This window comes from Callospermophilus lateralis, chromosome 3, assembly GCF_048772815.1.
Source record: "Callospermophilus lateralis isolate mCalLat2 chromosome 3, mCalLat2.hap1, whole genome shotgun sequence".
In the NCBI taxonomy this organism is placed as follows: domain Eukaryota; kingdom Metazoa; phylum Chordata; class Mammalia; order Rodentia; family Sciuridae; genus Callospermophilus; species Callospermophilus lateralis.
This window is the reverse complement of record NC_135307.1, coordinates 59,618,754-59,639,214: the sequence shown is the minus strand read 5'-3', so window position 1 is coordinate 59,639,214 and position 20,461 is coordinate 59,618,754. Positions and strand designations below refer to the sequence as shown.

Genomic DNA, 20,461 nt, shown 5'->3' with positions numbered 1-20,461 from the left:
GACAAACCAGACATTGGCCCATGCAGGAAAAGGTAACTACCCAACATTGTCCAGATTCCATACTCTACTGTTACTGACTCTCAGATCATGGGGGAAAAACATAATGAACTTTCTAAGCAAGCCTCACTCTGGTTCCTGTTTTCCGTGGCTGATGTAGAAAAAAACATTTTTAAAAGAACTGAAAAATTAAAAATGCTCATACCCTTAACCTACTTTCTTTTTTTTAATATTTATTTTTTAGTTGGACACAATATCTTTATTATTTATTTTTATGTGGTGCTGAGGATTGAACCCAGGGCCTCACATGTGCTAGGCAAGCATTCTACTGCTGAGCCACAACCCCAGCCCCGCTTAACCTACTTTCAACAATTTATCTCAATAAAACCATCAGACAAGGCATAAAGATTTAGCATTTAACAGAAACAATTTCTTGTAGTGTTCATCAGCAGGGGATTATTATAGTATATCCATGCAGTAGAACTATGTCATAGCCTGGAAAAATATTTAGATTTATATGTATCATCTGAAAAAGGGCACAACATGTTGTTAAAGGAAAAACAAAGTTTATAGAACAGCATGTTTAATTTGACATAAATTAAATGTTTAATAAAATATGCAACATCAGTGAGGCCCTAGGTTCTAGCTCTAGTGCTGCCAAACAAAGAACATTTCAGAGCATAATCGAGATTTGTGAGACCCAGAGTTCCTGTGGTCTGAGGAAGGTATTTTCAAACTGAAACTAACACTCTCTTACATTGCTGACATTTTCCAGATGGAAGTTCTGCCTGTCCCTTGCATTTACATCTCCTCTTCCCTCAGCCTCCTGGGCTTGTCCCACAGCTAAGGCTTCCACTTCCCTAGCACATCCCCTTCCTGCACTAGGAAAAGTGGGTCATGCTGGATAAGCAGGAATAAAATCTGGCATATGGGAGGTGACCCAACTGACTCTCTTGTGACCTGTACATTTCCAGTTCTGCACCAAATATTCCTCAGCAATTTCCTGTTCGATTGTCTACTAGTGAAGTTTCAGAAAAGTCCTGGTTTCATAAATGAAAAAAAAAAACTTCCCATGGTGTCCCAGAGGTTGTTTTGCAGGAGATTTCCTGTTGACAGGAACACAGGAAGAAGCAGTGCAGGAGCTGCACTGGTTGAACATCTGTGCTCCAGTCCCTCTGCTAGTCACTAACCCTGACTAGGGAGTCCCACTGGCTTCTGGGGCTGGGAGACTGGTTCAGCAGGCAGGATGGGCCCTGACATCTCACAGCCAACCAGCTGGCTTCAACCCAGGCACTGTTGCTGAGCCAGCAGAGCCTGATGTGAGTAATGTCATGTCAGTTCCCAGAGGTGCTCACATTCAACACACAGAGCAAAAGAACTATTTAGGCTATGAGGGTTGAGGGAAGGCTTTCAAGGACAAAGACAGATCAGCTTTAGGATTTTCTCCCTCCTTTTGAATATAGGGAACTCCAAAAGGGAGCGCTTCTCTCTTCTCATCAGTGATTAGCATGTGCACAATCAAGAATTAATTGCTGGAAGCTGGCTTTTTGTTTTGAAGCTGGAGCACCGCACCAGAATTGTTTCATTAGATGTGCCTGGTCAGTTGCTCCAGCCTGCAGCTCACACTCTGCCACCTTTATATACAAAATGTACTGTGGTCATTTATTTTGCTCAACTTGGCTGCCTCTTCTTTTCTCAGCTTCCCTCCTCAATTAGCCTTTGTCAGTAGTATGTCTCTTTAACTGGCCTATTTGTCTGCCTGACATGGGGCAGCATTCCTCCCATTTATAGTGTTATTCCTGATTGACTCCAGCATGACTAGAGCAAAATAGCTTTATACGGCCAAAGGGAGATTGGTGAATCCTGGCTCAAGAGACTCTTTAAACTGTGGGCTGATCAGAGAAACAGCAGCAGGTTTTTGTGGGAGGAGACAACAGTGTTTATTCCAGAAGTCTAAGAAGCATCTGTTCACCTGGGTAGGGGGGAAAAATCTATTTTGAAATTCCCTTATATAAATGTCAATAGCTGTTATATAATTAGAGACCCTTTTTATAATGCCATTATAAATGCCAAAAGTTATTCTCAGGTAAAGTAGGTTATATAAATTGAGGCAGAAAAAAAATAACAACTGCTGTGCAAGTGTTTATTGTTTTTTTTTTTTTCATTAGTATTTACTGATTTGCCATCTTCTTGAGGAAGTGGATTTGGAAAAACATTTTGGAGGTGGGGAGAGAATGAGCTTGTGAAACAGACATAAGGAGGTGATTTCTGATGGGAGGTGGAATGGGAAAGGGTGGAGGAGGCAAGGAAGGTGCTAGGAAGACATTTCTATTCGAGGAAATTTAATTTGAGGTAACTTAATTTGAATACATGCTGTATACTAAAAACCTCTTTTCTTTTCAACAGGAACCACTTGAGTTAAAATTTCCAAACATCTCTTATCCTGCCCTGGGGCTCCTAAAGGTAAAATCATGACTTTCCACAGACATGGAAGCACACAAATGTCATCATTGGGGAATCTGAATTACTTATGGCAATCCACAAAATGAAATGTTCCTTTTAGGATTCTTCTCTTTCGAAAAGCTTAAATATTTTCAACTTTTAAAATGGGTCACATTCTATTATAGTGAAAACATCTGAAAGAATTTCTCACTTTAAATAAAACTAACATGTATTTAAAATCTAAATTTACACAAAATAGAAACTTCAAAGAGGTGGTACTTGTAAAAGGATCCTTATAAAAGGATCTTTTTCTTTAAAAAGAAAAAATGCAGAACTATATGATCCTTTAAATAGTGAATGCCCCAGTACATGTGAAGTACATTTTGATTTTAAAACTTGACTTATATATACATTTTAAGAAATATAGCCATTATGTAAAATGAGGTATGGTACCTCACTTTTAACTATTTGCAAATTATAATCAATGTCTTACATATTTCAAAAACTATTTAATACATTTGCTGATGCATTTATAAAAAAAAAAAAGTGAGGCAATTAATTGGGGTATGTAGTTGTGGGATTTATCTATCCAAGTGTAAGCCCTACAGCCTACTTAATGACAAAGAAAATAGTTAAGAATGATGTAATATAAAGGCATATATATATTACACTTTTCTCACATTCATAGTCATATGCTTATAATGCACAGACTGTTTCTGAAAAGTCACACTAAATTAAATAAAAGGATGGAATGGGGAATGGGAAGAGACAGTAGAGTAATAGATGAGTGGCAGAGACTTTGATTTTACTGTATGAATTTTATTTGTATTACATATAAATAGTATTTCTAAATAAAGTTTTTACAAACTACCTGAAGGAAAGCTGGGCATGGTGGTATACACCTGTAATTCCAGCTACTTTGAAGGCTGAGGCAAGAAGATTGCAAGTTCAAGGACAGCCTGGGCAATACAGTGAGAACTGTTTTCGAACAAACAAACAGAGCACCTAAAATATATCAAGATGGTTAAGTGGATTGTCCCATTTGGCCACTGGGGTAAACTCCAAAATTATATCCTACTTCCCCATGGCAGAACACCAGCTGACTCAGGAATAGAACAAGGTAGAGAGAATTCTTTGATTCTGCTTCTAGAGACTTATTTATTATGTGGATACCCCTTTAAGAATGACTGTGGAAGGAGCTAAAACCATGTATGACCTGTGTTTTCCTTACTTTTTTCCCTTGTTATTCATAACCAAAGTTTAGTCTTTCACAAATACCATATTGTTACTCATATATGGAAGGTGAAAAGGTTAATATCACATAAGTAGAGAATAGAACAGTGGTCACTAGAGGCTTGGAAGGTAGAAGGGGGGCTATAGAAGAATAAGACCTAGTGTGCCACAGCACAGTAGGGTGACTATAGTTCACAACAATTTGTTATATATTTTATAAAGAACTAGAAGAGAGGAGTTAGAAGGTTCCCAACACAAAGATATGGTAAATGTCTAAGGAGATGAAAATGCTAATTATCCTGATTTGATCATAACCTATCATGCATATACATGTGTGAAATAATCACATTGTACTCCATAAATATGTAAATTATGTGTCAATTAAAATAATTTTTAAATAAAATCAATCTTAAAAACTTTAGCCTTTCAGAAAAGAAAAATGAAATTAGTAAGTTCCTACAATTAGAAGGAATTTTCTGTTCTTTCAGGGTTGCCTCCACATGGACCCTGCTGAGAGATTGACATGTGAACAGCTGTTGCAGCACCCATATTTTGACAGCATCAGAGAAGTAGGGGATTTGACAAAAGAACAAGACAAACCAACAAGGAAGACTTTAAGACAGAGCCGAAAGCACCTGCCTGGGGTAAAAATGGTGCACTGCTTTACAGAAACAACCAAGGTTTAGTTTCAAATGATCCCATACCTGCCACCTGGTTCAGAGTTGGCATCTAGACGTGAGGGTGGCAATTGTGGCTTACAGCTCCAGCACCCTTATTCCAGCCCTAAGAAACAGGTCACACCATCTATCAACCCCAAAGATACCCATCTTCTGAAGTCCTTGCCCTGCTGTTTCCTGCTGCCATACAGGGGCAAGGGTTTCTGATGTACCTGAGCACAGATCTCAATCAGGTACATCAGTATAAGTCCAGCTGAATGTGCTTCTTGCACTGGGAATGAAATCAAATCTATCCAGGAAATTCTTTGTCATCATGTTTACCTTCAGAATAAACATTCCAGGCTTATCCAAAAAAGGGAACTATTTTTTCTCCTGATCCTTTAATTATCAGAGCTGGCTAGGGTTACTACAGCAATGAATGTTTGCAGTGCTATCAACAGGACAGCACATTGAGTCAGAGAATAGCACCCAAACTGCACACTGGGAGCCTGTGGAAAATCTTGATTGGTAAAATGACCTTATATTTTGTCAGAAGACAAAAGCTGTAACAACCTCTGGTCTATAGTTAGAACCACAGCTAAGAATGACTGGCTGCTCTTGGTTACTTCTGAATATATCTAGGCACTCCTTAAGCTATAAACTGTCTTACTTTATTTTTTCCATTTGCAGCTTCCACTGCATTAAATGCATCAGTATATGCATTCATCTTGAATGCATATTGTGTGTGAGGTTTGGAGAAGGGAAGAAGTGGAGAGTTCATTAGGAATAGGTACTATATGATCTCCAGGGCCCTGAGATAGGCCACACACAGTCACAGCATTAGGAATGTTTTAGTTTTATTCTTTATTATATATGACCCAGATAGCAAAACAGGCCAGAAATAGATTCCCCACCTCCTGACCGGAGGGTTATCCGCATCTCACTGTTACTTTATGTTGAAGAGCAAAGAAACCTGATAGAAGTATTTCTCCTTGAAAGAATAGTGGAACCTGTTTGGTATATTGCTTTTAAGTCCTAAAGGATTTGATTGTTTGGTTTAAAAGTACTAAAAAGTACCTTCTTTTCAGGTATAAGGCCTTATAGTATAATACCAAAGGAAAAAAAAGTGTGTTCTCCTTACTTTCATTTGACATTGACAATAAATTTAATTTTCTGAAAGTTCAAAGGAAGTAGTTTTGCCTTTTTAAGGGAATAAAAGGCAAATTTCCTTCATGCTCTGGACATCAGTTTTCTCTGCTCTAAGGCAGGGAATTGGTTTAAATTATTCCTAAGGTCCCAGCAAGCCCTCAACTCCTATAAACCTATGTTATTTCACAATAATGTTAACATTGTAGATTTTATTTTTTTTTAATATTCTCTAAATTCTCTTTAATGTGTATATTTGCTTTTTAATGTAAAACAAACCTTTAAAAGGAAAAGCAGAGACCAAATTAAAACCTTTTGTTCTCTCTCAGGTTCTACATTTGTGCCAAAAAAAGTATTTGTGCTGAAAAGTTGCTTACTTACCTCTTTTGTGATGTGTTCTAAATAATGAAAACAATGCATGACATTGTTTTGAATCTATTTCTGATTTTGTCTTTTCAGTTGCAGTACTTACCTCAGCTTACTAGCAATAACATCCTTCCAGCATTGGAGAATAAGAAGTACTACTGTAATACCAAGAGATTTAACTACCATTTTCCAAACATTTAAAAAGCTAGGAGATTGGTGATAAAGGAAGAAGTGACCAATAAGTTGAAGAAAAGAAAACCTACACATTTAGTTAAAAGCAAGCACAGTGTTGAAAACACCCCAGGAGAAAATATAAACAACTGGGAAGCCACTTGGCAAGATATGAAGGGAAATTCCAGATTCAGTCTTCCATGCGTGATGATGGTGTCCAGAATAGAAAAAAAAAAACATGGAGTTTCACTTGTATTTTTGTTTATCTAAGAAGCTGAGCTTATGGAGAGAATATAAACTATATCCACTGCCCATACCTCTAGAAAAATTAGATGATGTCAAAAAGATTTATGCTTTAGTTATACTGTATGCCACATATGAAAAATGAATTACAAAATGCCCATATGTATTTCCTTGGATCTCTGTTGCCCCGAGTCCTAACTTCTGCCTTGCAGATAGTTTGACATCATATGTAAGCAGAGTTGTAGTTCTCGAAATCAAAATGTTTAAAATTCCATTTCCTGCTTGCTCTGTCTCTTGATTTTTGTTTTAAAGTTTTTTTTAAGTTATTCAAAGTATTTAAAATCTTATGGTTTATTATAAAGATTTTGTGATTGCCTGTACATTTAATGATTATGTTTATACATTTCTTGAAAATACTTTTGTCTTTACCTTTAGTAAAGGATGCATCTTAGTCACTTTTGCAGCAAGATGGATTTATTATAATCTGTCCACACTTGTTCACCTAATTCCTCTTGAAAACAATGGCATGAAGCCTGGCAGCTGACCAAGGTGGTCAAGGGGTAGAACAAGACCTACAGGCTTCACAGGGACTGAATCTGTCAGCCTGAAAATAATAAGTACTTTATTCTCTCCAGCTTAGCCTCAGGCTTTGGAGCAGTTCTGTGGGTAGAAATGCATAGTGATCTGGGTTTTAGAAGAAACTGCTTATGAACTTTTACTTGAGTCATGAAAGATAATAGGATGTTGTTTTAGTCAGCTTTTTTTTTTTTTTTTTTTTTTTTTTTGCTGCTGTAACCTGTCCATAAAAATTGTGGAAGAGGAAAAGTTTATTCAGGAACTCACAGTTTCAGAGGTCTCAGTCCATAGGCAACTGGCTCCATTCCTCAGGGCTTGAGGTGAAGCTGAACATCATGGCAGAGGAAAACAGCTCACAAGATGATCAGGCAGCAGAGAGAAATTCCACTCGCCAGATAAAAAATATATACCCTAAAGGCATGACCCCAATACCCACCTCCTCCAGCCACACCATACCCACCTTCACTTACCACTCAGTTAATCCCTATTAGGGGATTAATTCACCATTTGGGTTAAGGCTCTCATAACCCAATCATTTCTCCTCTAAATCTTGTCAAATTGTCTCACACATGAGCTTTTGGGGGCACCTGACATCCAAACCATAGCAGGTGTTGACTGATATTTTCCCTGACATATCTTCTTATATGATATATATATATATATATATATATATATATATATATACATACACAAAAAATACATATACACACATATGTATATACTCATGCACACATGTGCATGTGTGTGTGTTATATAACACAATCCTAACAAATATAAGTTAAAAGAAAGTAGTCCAGCAGGATGTGGTGGTGCATGCCTGTAATCCCAGCTACCCAGGAGGCTGAGGCAAGTTTGTGATAGAAATACATTATATATTTCTATCACCCTACTCCTTAACCCAAGAAAATGTATTTTATGGAAGCAGATGATTATAACTGTCTTGGCAATTTGGTGAGATCCTCCCCAAAAATAAAATAAAAAGGGCTGGGGATATAGCCCAGAGAGTGCCCCTCAGTTTAATCCCCAGTAGAGTGTACGTAGGGGGAGGGAAAGGAATTCTGTTGAGGATTCTTAGTTTGTACAGTGAGACTTAGCATTAGCTCTGATTTGGCCTACTGCTCCTAATCAAAAAGCTTTTAATCTTTGTGTCCTGTACACAGGAATAATATGAAGCTCCACGTTTATTTCTTAGAACTCAACACCACTTCTGGTTGATGTGCTCCTAATTTTCTTCATGATAGCACTTGAACCTATTCACTTACTGCTAATTAATCCACTAAATTCTGTCATCTATTCAATAATTCTGGTGACCTAGCCAGCCTTAAGGCTTCCTAATATGTAGCTTCTCGTATAGAACAGATAGTGGGTTAAATAATTGTCTCAGTATTATTTAATTCTTGTAACACAGTCTTGACTCAAATGATAAGGACATCAAACTTTGGTCAATAAATTTTTTTTCTTTTTTCCCTTAATCCAAGAAAATGTATTTTATGGAAGCAGATGATTATATTCATCCAATAGTTTTACAGAAAAACATTTAGAAAAGTAGTTCCAGACTAAATTGTGGTCAATCAGTTGACTCACCACACAGTGATGAAACAAACCTAAGAAAAAGGGCTCATTTTTCTCTAATGAAGTCTATTAAATTTATGCACATGCTCAATTCAACCATATATAAAATCCTTTTATTCAGTATGGAATCACTGTTTATTACTAAATTCTATATCATTTTATGCTTCCATAAGATAGTTCATTTTATCCATGAAAAGTGAATATTTCCTTATTAAACACAATTAAATTTAATTTTTCAATCTGAAAGATTCATCATAGAAAGTGTTTATTTTTAAATAATTTCTAGTTAAGTTTATATTCAATAGCTTAATGTTCAAACCAAAAATACAGAAATCCATTAACAAACTGACATAAATAATAATAGAATAAGAGCTATTTCATGCAGGTAAAAATAAAGACTTGTTTTATCTATTTATGACCTTCTTTCCTTCTTTATTACTGTTTTCTAGATATAAATTGACTTTTGTGTTTATACTTCTTTTTGATGTCTCTTGAACTCATAGGTGGTAGCATCCAAAATATTCAAGTCAAGAAAAACTAGCTTGTGATTGGTACATTACAATTTTCTGTTTAAAGCAGTTTTTTAATAGAAGTACAAAAAGTTCAGCGTGGCCTGCTGGTCTTTACAATTGTCACCCTCTGCTCTGTTCCAATTGACAAAACTATTCAGTCAAGTATCTAGGTCCAATTTTAATGAAACACTAGCCTAAACTTGTATGCTAGATTAACCAGCAATATTCATTCTAAGAAAGTGCATATACTATCAAGAACACAGGAATTCAGGATCATGAGAAATGTGTGCAAATCCTAGAAGCAATATGAAATGCATGCCTCAACAATCCGTGACTACTCTGTATAATTGATTCAATGAATCTGTAATTTAGCTTCCAATTTTTCATAATTGTGCATTTATAACAATGTGCTTCAATAAACTTAAAGTTGTAATATAAATTGTTTTAATACAATAAAAAATATCTGCATTGTATAGTTAAATCACTTTAAAGAATTCTAAGTCAACATACCAGGAGATATCTAGTATATTGATACTTATATTACATGAAGAATATATTTAGAATTAAATTATCACCTAGTTTTCACTTTTCTTAAAATGATTTAATGTACATAATTTCTCACTTCCAATTTAGAAACTTTAGTGAGTCACATCTAATATTTATCTTCTATATATGACAGATTCTCTACAGTTTCTGTTGATGATTATATAGTATTTGTTGCTATTTAGGATAAACAATTTCAAGTGATCCTTCATAATGAAGTAAGACACTTCCTGACTCTTATTATTTTACTTCAAGTTCAATTTTAGTTCCAGAGAAGGCAATGCTGTCTTAAAGACTTGGACAAGATTTTCTTTCTTGTTTTCTTTTACTCCAGGAAGATCAGTTAACAACAAATACCTGAGGTTTCTGCAAATAGAGAAAGAAAAAAGTCACTCCAGTTTGGCTTTTACTTTTATAGCTTTAAAAATGAATTTGATTTATTAACTTTAATGAAAAATTACATACAGAATGTATTTCTATCACCCTACACCTTCAAAATGACTTTTAGAGCAGTATTCAGAGGACTACTTTAAATGAAATTTATGCTAGAAACTAAGCCAGGCTTTAGAAATTATTGTTACTAATTACATTAATCTTTGTAACAATCTTTCTAAATCACATGTGTAAATGGCATAGATATCCTGTGCATGTGAAATAAAACCTTAATGCAAAAATGGAAAAATACTGGTAAGGTTCTTAAAAGTACTCAAGTTCCTATTAGAAGATAAAGCTTTCAAGCCTCAACTTAAGGAAGAGATGGACATTCTAGCACTTTTTGTCCTAATGTTTAAAACTTCTCAAACTTTCTGTGATACTGAGGTCATTTTCAGATCATTACACATTAAAGCAGAACTACATTACCTAAATTCAGAATTTGACAGTATCTCTAAAATAGGGATTTGATTAAACAAAATTACATTCTTCATCATTCTGAGATGCAGAATTCTGCAATTTTAGAATTAAATATTCCTTGCTAGTATTACCTACTTTTGCATTTGGAATTAAATGCTCCAGGCCATGATATGGGTCTAGGCAACAGGTGGTAGAAGAGTATATAAAACAACTTTCTCATGTCAATGGCTGCATTCTTTCCCCCCCTTTTTTTTTGGTACTGGGGATTGAACCAAGGGGTGCTCCACCACTGAGCTATATCCGCATTCCATTTTATTTTTTATTTTGAGACAGAGTCTTCATTAAGTTCACAAAGCAGGCCTTTAATTTGTGATCCCACACTGTTGGGCTTATAGACATGCACCACTATGCTTGGCAAAATGCAGTGTTTTTGAAATTTATTATAGTGTGAGGCATGTTCTAGGCTCCAGAGACAGAAAGGTACTTAAAGCAACTTAAAGAATTAAATGCTAGCTGGATGAGGTGGCATACTCCTGTAATCCCAACAACCTTAGAAGCTGAAGCAGGAGGATCACAAGTTCAAGACTGCCTCAGCAACCTAGCAAGATCCTGTCTCAAAATATAAACTAAATGGACTAGGGTCATAGCTCAGTGGTAAAGTATCTGGGTTCAATCCCTAGTATCCAAAACCAAACCAAAACAACAACAACAACAACAAAAAAAAAATGAATTGTGTGCTAACTGGTATATGCCAAATATCAGGATACCAAAAATACAGAATTGGGGGAGATGTCTTTAAAAGATGGAAAGGAAGCACAATAGCTAATGCTTATAGAGGGATTACTGTGGCCAGCACCATTTAAGGTGCTTTATGTAGCTTTAATTTAAAAAAAAAAAATATGTTGCTTAAATGCCATGAAGCCTTAACGTATTAAGGTTGATAATTCAATTGTTTTAAAGAATTATAGATAAAAGTGAGGTAATTTTATTCAAGTATATTTTTCAGAACTAAAAGAAAACACCACCCCTCAAGGGCTTTAAATTCTGATTAATTCACCTTATCATTATCAAGTTTCCATTTTGGCTTTGACCACTTACCTTAAATTACACAAAGCAATGATGCCTTTGTCTGTGATATTCCCACAGGAAATTATTTCCATTTCCAGTAGACTTTTTTGTAATTTTTCAAGTTGACTAAGCCTCTGCAAACAGTCATCTTCAATATAATGACACTTGCATAGTGTTATTTTTTCAACATGCTCTAGGCCCTCTGGGGAGGAAAAATACAGTTTAAGAATCTGCCACGGATGGAACTTGAGACCATTATGTGAAGGCAAATTAGCCAAACTCAGAAAGTCAGGGATTGCATGTATTCTCTCATCTGTGGAAGCTGAAAGGAAAAAGGAGAAGAAAAGTGTGGGGTGGAGTGGGAAGGATCTCATGAAAATCAAAGGGAAATCTGTGGAGAAAAGGAACCAGGGAGTGGGAGAATATGAGGGAAGGGGTATGTGTTGGGGAGTGATATTGACCCAGTGCTATAGCGTGTGCATGTATGAATATATAACAACAAATTCCATCAATATGTACAACTATAATGCACCAATAAAAAAAATGTGGAAAGAGAAAAAAAAAAACTAATCTGCTTTACCATTACAATCATTGATGGTTTTGGTTTGCCCAGGACTGTCCTGACTTGAGGAGTGAAAGTTCTATGAGAACTGGTATAGTTGTTCCTCTTATTAACTATATAAGGTTTTCATTACACAGGTTGTGCTTATTACAGCGCCATTTTATAGTCAGATGCCCAAGCACTAGAAGAAAGAAATGCCCATGGGAGCAGAAGCCATGTGGATAGAATTACTCTTGTATTATTGTGGGTTTTGCAATGGCAGAAGTTTGACAAAGCTTTGAATTTAAATCATAAAGAAATTAGAAACAGGGCTGGGGTTGGGGCTCAGTGGCCTTGCACGTGTAAGACCCTGGGTTCGATCCTCAGCACCACATAAAAATAAATAAACAAAATAAAGATATGTGTCCATGTATAACTAAAAAATATTAAAAAAAAAAAAAAGAAATGCAGAAACAAACTTAGGGAGAAAATAAATACCAAATACAGGAAAAAGCCAAACTGATTGTACTGAAATGGCAAAAAAGACATACCTATGACTATAACAATGGTCATTGCAAATCACCTGAATTTCTTATAAACAAATCAATAAGACAGTTACCCATGTAATCAAATCCAATGCTCATGATACAAGAGTTGGTGGCATCGATTGCTTGAATCTTGTACTTGTGCAGAGGGCCTGTTGGGAGGTTGTTGTAGTCCTTCTGCCACCTCTCCTGGCCATGGTAGCGCACTGTGGCCCCACAGCGTAATAGCCATTCAGACGCAGCCCTGTCAGGGCCAACATCCCTGATGCGATCATAATCCACTCTGTTAACAAGAAAACAGAAGCAGTTTGCTTTCTCATAATCATTAGCTTCTTAATTGCATTCACCAATATACAGAAGAGCAACACATTTTCATCTCAATGACAAAGGAAAGAGAAGTTATTAATGAATTCCATTAAAGTAAAAACAACTGTTGGCTCTAACAGCTAACTTTTTTGCTTCTGTTTTTATCTCCAGGTAAATTCTGTCAAGGCATATTTTGTAGTTATTTTGGGGTGCTGGGGATCAAACCCAGGGCCTCACACATGGTAGGAAGCAAACAAGTCCCAAGGTGTGTGTTTTTTTTTGTTTTGTTTTGTTTTTGTATGAGTTTATCAGGCAGACAGGGGTCTTCAGTGATGCATATATATCACAGGGCTTAACACCAGAGATATTTAGTAATTATGCAGTGAATGAATGACTACAATTAGTTAACACTTTTATTAATGATAAAAGATGGAATAACTTTGAATCAATTTTCAAATTAATCTCCTTAAGTGGTTCTGCACATGCCTTTTTTTCTTTAGTTAACAATCACAATTCTATATTAAGCAATAAGGAGGTTAGTTATATCAGTTTCAAAATGGTATTTCTAAGCATGTCACCCACTCATTTTTTAAAAGCTTGATTTCCCATTATAGTTTATTTAAAAAGTTAACAACATTCCTTAAGCAACTATAAAATATTTAAAAATTATATTTACTAAGTTTTTCTGATTATAAAAGTAATAAATGTTCATTTTAGAAAAATTGAAATACATCAAAAAGATAAATAAGAAAAATCACTAATATCCTGCAATCCAGAGAATCACAGTAATATATTTTGTAATTATATTGTTTTTTTTTCTGTTTAATTTGTTTTTGTTTTTAATTTTTTTTAGTTGTATTTATTTATTTTTATGAGGATTCAACCCAGTGCCTCATGTGTGCAAGGCAAGCATTCTATCACTAAGCCACAACCCTAGTGCTTCTGTTTTATTTGTAAACAAAATTAGTACTTTATTTCACACATTGTTAAAAAAAATTGGAAATACAAGAAATAACCATGGGAGTTCATCAGAGTAATCCCCACAATTCTTCACTTTTGTTAGAGTAACTTACTTACTTATTAAACACTGCATTCAGCCAGCCCCAGAAGTGTCTGGAATCACATGACCATGGGAGTTTCTGTAAGCCACACAACTGCTGATAAATTTTTCCAAACAGCATCATTTGATCTAGACACACAAAACAATACACATACTAGATAATCAGCTGGCAAACATAGTCCCATACATATAGTAACTTGCTTCACAACTTCTGAATCAATGCTCTTATGCCAATTAAGCTGACGATTCACTTGCCACTCAATAATTACTGAGCAAGCTAGTCCTGTTTCTTGTTCTTGTTTGTTTTTGCCTTTTTGGTGCAAAAATGAGGGAAAGGCGTGGACAATGTCTAAGGTTCCATCCAGCCTAAGTTCCATCATTGAAACCTCAATTAGAGTCTGTCTGCAGTGCTGCCACCTAGTGTCCATTCAGGCAGTATAGCTACAAATTTGCTCAAATCAACTCTACTTCCAATCTACATTTCCAGTGTCAAAATGACCAACTACAATCTAGAGAGCAATGTGACCAGGTTGAGATGCTTACATCCAGGAAGGAGAAAATAAATGAAAACATATCTACTTATGATAAAGCTGCAAGTGGGGTTACCAGGGCAGCACAAAGAACTGCATAAGGGAAAGGGTGGACAAGTAACTCTGCCTCTGTGATCTTAGTTTTTCTCATTTATAAAAGCACATCATTTGTTCAGGTAACTTCTAACTATTACAACATGTTGAAAAGTGATTTTAAGACTACGTCTCAATCTTATTTACCTCAATTCAGATTTTTTCTAGTATTGTGCCAGGTATATATGGGGAAACAAAGATATAGATGAAACATGGTCTCTGCCTTAAAGGAACCACCAATTTAATGCAGAGTGAAGTGGCCTAAGACAAGTTACCAAGTAGTTAAAATAAATAACAGAACCTGATAAATGCCTCAAAGAGTTAAAGAAGAAGAAGAAAAAGAAGAAGAACAACAACAACAGAGAGGATTTCAATAGACAAAGGTGTCACGAAAAGTTATGGTAGGTTATTACCTGAGGCAGGAACATTCAAGGCATATTGTAGATCAGTTAGCACACAGGGGTCATGAGAAGATGAGGCAGATAATTTGCACAGTCAGGTCATAAAGGGTATTACATGCTTAGCCAGGGAACTTGGAATATATTTTGTAGGCAATTGGGAGTCACGGAGGTTTTAGAACAGAATACTGCCATTGTTAGAGGTGTACTGTAGAACATTTATTCAGTAGTATTAAGACTGAGGGTCCAGCTGGGATGGTAGCACATGCCTATAGCCTGACCTACTTGGAAAATGGAAGCAGACTACTTGAGCCCAGGAGTTAAGGCCAGCCTACGTAACATAGTGAGACTCCGTCTCTGGAAAATAAATAGATAGATAGATAGATAGATAGATAAAAGTTGAGAATGGGTCAGAGATAGCCAACAAAGGCTTTGACGACATGTTGTCATAGGAAAGGGCCTAGTCAGGGAAGGATGGGAATGACTTTGTGGAGTCCATATGACTCACTAAGTAGGATGTAGGGTCAAGGGCTAGAGGAGTTGAAGATGACACTGGTGCTAGGTCACTGGTAGGATAGTAATATAAACATCAGGGGGGTTGTGGGTTCTGTTTTTTTTTATTTTTTTATTTTTTGTGGTGTTGGGAATTGAGTGAATCCAGGGCACTTTACCAATGAGTTACATCCCCGGCCAGCCTTTAAAAACTTTTTTTTTTTTTTTTTTTTTAAATTTTGAGACAGTGTCGTGCTAAGTTGCTGAGGCTGGTCTCAAACTTGCCATCTTCCTGCCTTAGCCTCTCATGAGCTCAGTTTTGTTTTGTTTCATTTTTTTTCCATATTCTAAGTATGAAATGTGGGCAAGACTCCTAAGTGGAGATGATCATCAAATCACTGGAATCAGTGTCACAAAGTGTTAGAGCTGGAAGGAACTTAGATTGCCTAGACCAACCTCTCATTTAGAGATGAGGAAACTGAAGCCCTGATATTAAGTAACTTGCTGACACACTAAATCCTTTCTGGAACAAGGTGGGGCATTAATAAATGCATGTGTTTAAAGGAACTTGCTCAATGTTTCATGGCTAATTGGTGTCAGTGCTGAAACCTAAACCCAGTTTCTCTAAAACCAACCAATACAGGGACCTTTCCTTAATCATCAGATGATCTAGAACTAAAGAGGAAGAAATTAAGGAAGTAACTGTGGATGTTGAGGTAATGGAACCATGAGAGATGAAGACCGAGGACAGAACCCTGGAATCACCTACTGCCTTCTTTATTTCTTCTCTTTCCCCACGCCATGTTGCTATCCATTGAACCCAGGGTCTATGAATGCTAGACAAGTGCTCTACCACTGAGCTACATCCTTAGCTTCCACTTCATTTTGTTTCCACCATCACTCTGTCTTCATTACTACAAACCTCTGCCCCTGCTATCAATGTTCTCAATGCTCTTCAGCTTTTTGTTAAAGCACTCTCCACCTACACCTACCTTTTTAACAACTACATTGGTTGCCAACCTCATTTTCAATCTGGGTTTTCCCAGCTTCTACACAGGTTATTCCCTTTATTTACCTTCCATCCAATCCTGTTGAAATCTTACCCAATCTCAAGAAGTTACTCAAATGCCACATCTGTCCACTCATTCATTCATCCACTTAATAATGTTTATTGAATGTTTGCTATACTTACTGCAAAAAAAATAATAATAATGGTAAGACAAAACAATAACAAAAGCTATAGAGAAGAGAGAAAGTCCTGGTTCCTGTCCTCATAAAATGTACAGTATAACAAAGAAGATGAATGGCATGTAAACAAATAATATCCAACATGGAATCTTAAGAGAGGTGTGAACAAGTGCCACATGAGCATAGAAAAGGGAGTGAGGGGAAGCTTCACACCAGAGGTGTCTTTTGAGATGGATTTTAATGACTAAGAATTTTAGTTAGGAAGAAAAAAAGAAGCATGCAGAGGAGGAGGAAGACCAAAGGTCTCATTCATTTCTATTTTCCTCAGCTTAATGCAAAAGTTTAATAAATATTTGTTAAGAAAGTCTTTAATGGTTGACAAATTTCCATGGATAAAAGTCAAACCAAAGAAACTGTTATTAAGTAGGCGATGTGGTCTTTGAAAATTGAATACTTTCACTTGATTCATTTTGGCCCATTAATTCAGTTTAAAGGGAAGGCCTAATTTACATCAGCTATGACCTCTAAAAACACTCGTTTTATATTTTAAATAATTTAAACATGAAAATTTAAATTATACTTGGCAATAAAGGTTAAAACAAACAGTAGGGTTTTTTGTTGCTTGTTTGTTTACATTCTTAATTGCAACTTTGCTACTTGAGACTTGGGGAATTACAGCATCAAGCAGCAGCTACCCTGAGAATGCTTTCTATAGGGAAAGAGGACCTCTAGTGGTGAGTTAGTGTATCTGGCTCTGATAAAATGGAAAGAAAACAATTACAACCAAGTTAGAAAATAAGTACTGAATTACTGGTGCCATAAATAACCCAGGAATTCAAATTATGCAAAACAAAACAAATTTATTGCTATCAGAACATGGTTTAGAGCCATAAGTTTGTAGCAGTGTTTCTAAAAGCTGCAATTATGTTTATGATTTAGAGACAGTCACACCTCTAATGTATTATTCACAATAGGATATATGCAAAATGGGCTGGGGATATAACTCAGTTGGTAGAGTGCTTGCCTCACATGCACAAGGCCCTGGGCTCAATCCCCAGCACCACAAAAAAATAAAAATAAAAAGGATATATACAAAGTGTTTCATGAGTAGGTTTGATTGAGAGTTTCCTTGTTTTCATGAAGGCAGTACGATCTTTTTAAACTGAAAGTTATGATTTAATATATTAAATGCAATTACTGACTGGGCTATTTAAAAAGGGCTGGGGATGTTGTACAGTGGTAGAGGGTCGTAGGTTCAGCCAAGCACATGCCTGTAATCCCAGCAGCTGGAGAGGCTGAGACAGGAGAATCATGAGTTCAAAGACAGCCTTTGCAATTTAATGAGGCCCTAAGTAACTCAGTGAGACCCTGTCTCTAAATAAAATACAAAATAGGACTGGGGATGTGGCTCAGTGCCCCTGAGTTCAATCCCCAGTACCACTCCCCGCCCCTAAAAAAAAAGAGTCCTAGGTTCAATTCCCAGTAACACAAAACTAATTCTTGAGAGTGGTAAAGGGGAGTGGGCAACAGGATGAGGGACTTTTTTCTCTTAGTTACAACCTCGTAGTGCTGTACATCACCCATTGTTGATTCTAGTTCTTATTATTGGGGTATCTAGAATCAAATGAAACAGATCAACAGAGCAATTCATTAGGAGTTGGAAGCAAAGATCCCCAATACTGTTCTGAGACTATCAAATGGCACTTATTGACTAACTTGTTACATAGACAAGTTGAACATGAACTCTCAAGAAAGGTAGTGTCAGGAATACAAAAGTTTCTACCCACAAATATTACAGGGTATATGAATGCAAGACAAGCTCTTGAATTCAAATTACTTAACCAAAATACACTACTATTCAAATTGTGAGGGAGAGCAAGCAGAGAAAATTTTATGAAAGGGCATGTGTGTTCTGAGTACTTTCACCCTTGCTAAACTAAGAAGCACAAGTTTGAATTCACAATTGAAAAACAAAACCAAACACTACTATGGGCCCAAATGGCCTATGGAGGGTAAAAAAATGGCCCCTGCAAGTACATAATTCTGTAATCAACTATACCCTGTGCAAAATAAAAAAATAACCACCTCCATACACATCTATCAGAATGGCTAAAAGTTAAAAAACAGTGAGAACACATAATGCTGGTGACAATGAAGAAAATTGGATCAAACATAGCTGGTAGGAATACAAAATGGTACAGCCACTTTGGAAAACAGTTTGGCAGCTTCTTACAAAATTAAACATGTGCTTGCAATTCGACCCAACAATCAGACTCTTGAACACTTATCCTAGAGATATAAAAACAGGTTCACACAAAAAAGCTGTACAATAAAATTCATAACAGCTTTATTTATGACACTCTAAATCTGGAAACAACTCAGATGTTCTTCAATGAGTGAAAGGTTAATCATACTGTAGTACATTCATATTAGGAACTGGTACTTGGTAGTGAAAAGCAATGAACTTTTGATATACCCAATGATGTGGATGAATGTCAAGGGATCACACTAAATGCAAAAGGTCAATCCCCTAAAGTTAATATGCTGTAAAATTACACTTACATAATATTCTTTAAATAACAAAATGTTAGACGGGAAAAAGAAAAAATTTGAGGGAGGGCTATGAGGGAAAGATGTAGTTTATACAAAGGCATCTGGAGGGTTCCTTGTAGTGATGGAACTGTGCTGTATCTTGACCTGTTGGTAGATACAAGAATCTACACACATGATGGTAATTTATAGAAACACACACACAAATGTAAAACTAGGGAAATCTGAATAAGTTTACCTGGTTGTGATAGTGTACTATAGTTTTACAAAGTTTATCATTGGGGAAGATGGGCAAAAGGTATGCAGGATCTCCATTATTTCCTGAACTGCATGAGACACTACCAATATCTCAAGATACGTTGAATTTTTAAAATAGCCATCTTCTCTTTTCAATTGTGTGCTTCACTGTGCTCAAGATCTGATGAGCCTTCTCTCAAACAGTCTGCTAAAAGACTCATGTTCACAGAGAAGAGTCTGAGGCAAAGAGGTGAAGTGACTTCCCAGAGGTACCTAATGACTGGAAAACAGCCTTAAGTCCTCCCAGCAATAAAGTTATACCGTTCTATTTCATCAGTTCTCCTGATCCTAAAAATTTTAAAACTGCCACAAAGCAGAAATAATTAAGTATTATACTGGGATGGTAGAAAAAAATCACATAATTTTACAGTTAGAAGGTCCTTTAGATTTTATATAGCCCATCGCCTTAATTTTACAGATAAGGAAACTGCGATGAAGTGACATGCACAGGTGATTCGCTGTTCCGAGTTCCAGAGAGCAATTTTAAAACTGAGAAAAGGACACAGATCGCTAAATGATGGCGAGATTAAACTGTCTGGCCATCCAGTAGTCAGTGCTCGGTCCAGTATAGTAGGCGCTCGGTATTAACAAGACAAATCAATAACTGAATGAATGGCACCGCCAAGAGTCAGGCAAGAAGTCCAGGAGATTGCAGGCTACTGGGCGTGGCCGTGACAAAGAGCCCCCAGGGCTAGGGCCGGGCAGGGAGCGTCCGCCCAGCAATACCCTCCAGCAGCCCAGGGTCGGGGCCGAGCGAAAGGGAAGGGCCCGGGCGGCCCGGATGAGTGTTCACCGTAATCACTCCCAGGCTTTCTCCGACCCGCTCGGTGGTCAAAGTCGAAGACGCGAGATTTGCCCGGCTCGCTTTTCAGTTAGCCAGGTTTGGGAGAAGGGAAAGGGGCGAGCATAACCACTATCCTAGTCCCGCCCCGCGCGGGGCCTAGGTCCTCTACTCACAACGTCTTAGGCCCTCTACTCACAGCGTCGCAGGGAGGGAGCGAGCGAGCGGCATCCACGCGTCTACGGCGCGCCGGCCTGCCCTTCGCCCTCCGCCGCGCGCGCCCATTGGCAGCCGCCGGCCGCT

At 36.9% G+C, this 20,461-nt stretch overlaps 2 protein-coding genes across 5 annotated transcripts in view; one reads left to right on the top strand and one right to left on the bottom strand.

Annotated features, from left to right (window-relative positions):
- Cdkl1 (cyclin dependent kinase like 1) overlaps positions 1-9,353 on the top strand; it is a 53,493-nt gene extending 44,140 nt beyond the window's left edge. For 2 of the 3 annotated variants that reach the window (XM_076850267.2, XM_076850268.2), the window contains exons 8-10: positions 2,404-2,460; positions 4,161-4,352; positions 5,934-9,353. In XM_076850267.2, coding sequence (XP_076706382.1) covers positions 2,404-2,460; positions 4,161-4,352; positions 5,934-6,041 — 357 coding nt within the window. In that variant the 3' untranslated portion in view covers positions 6,042-9,353. The remainder of the gene's footprint in view (positions 1-2,403; positions 2,461-4,160; positions 4,353-5,933) is intronic. The other variant, XM_076850269.2, reaches the window with a different exon arrangement.
- Positions 9,354-9,684: 331 nt separating this feature from the next.
- Positions 9,685-20,446, bottom strand: Dmac2l (distal membrane arm assembly component 2 like). Of its 2 annotated transcripts, none has more exons than XM_076850270.2 (5): positions 20,358-20,446; positions 13,847-13,958; positions 12,538-12,746; positions 11,408-11,579; positions 9,685-9,823 (listed from the first exon to the last, which is right to left on the bottom strand). In XM_076850270.2, the coding sequence occupies exons 2-5, from the start codon at positions 13,951-13,953 to the stop codon at positions 9,703-9,705; spliced, it is 609 nt and encodes a 202-aa protein (XP_076706385.1). In that variant the 5' UTR covers positions 13,954-13,958; positions 20,358-20,446; the 3' UTR covers positions 9,685-9,702. The 2 variants fall into 2 exon arrangements, with proteins under 2 accessions (XP_076706385.1, XP_076706386.1); XM_076850271.2 differs by having other exon boundaries at positions 20,335-20,423.
- Between the last annotated feature and the right edge of the window lie 15 nt (positions 20,447-20,461).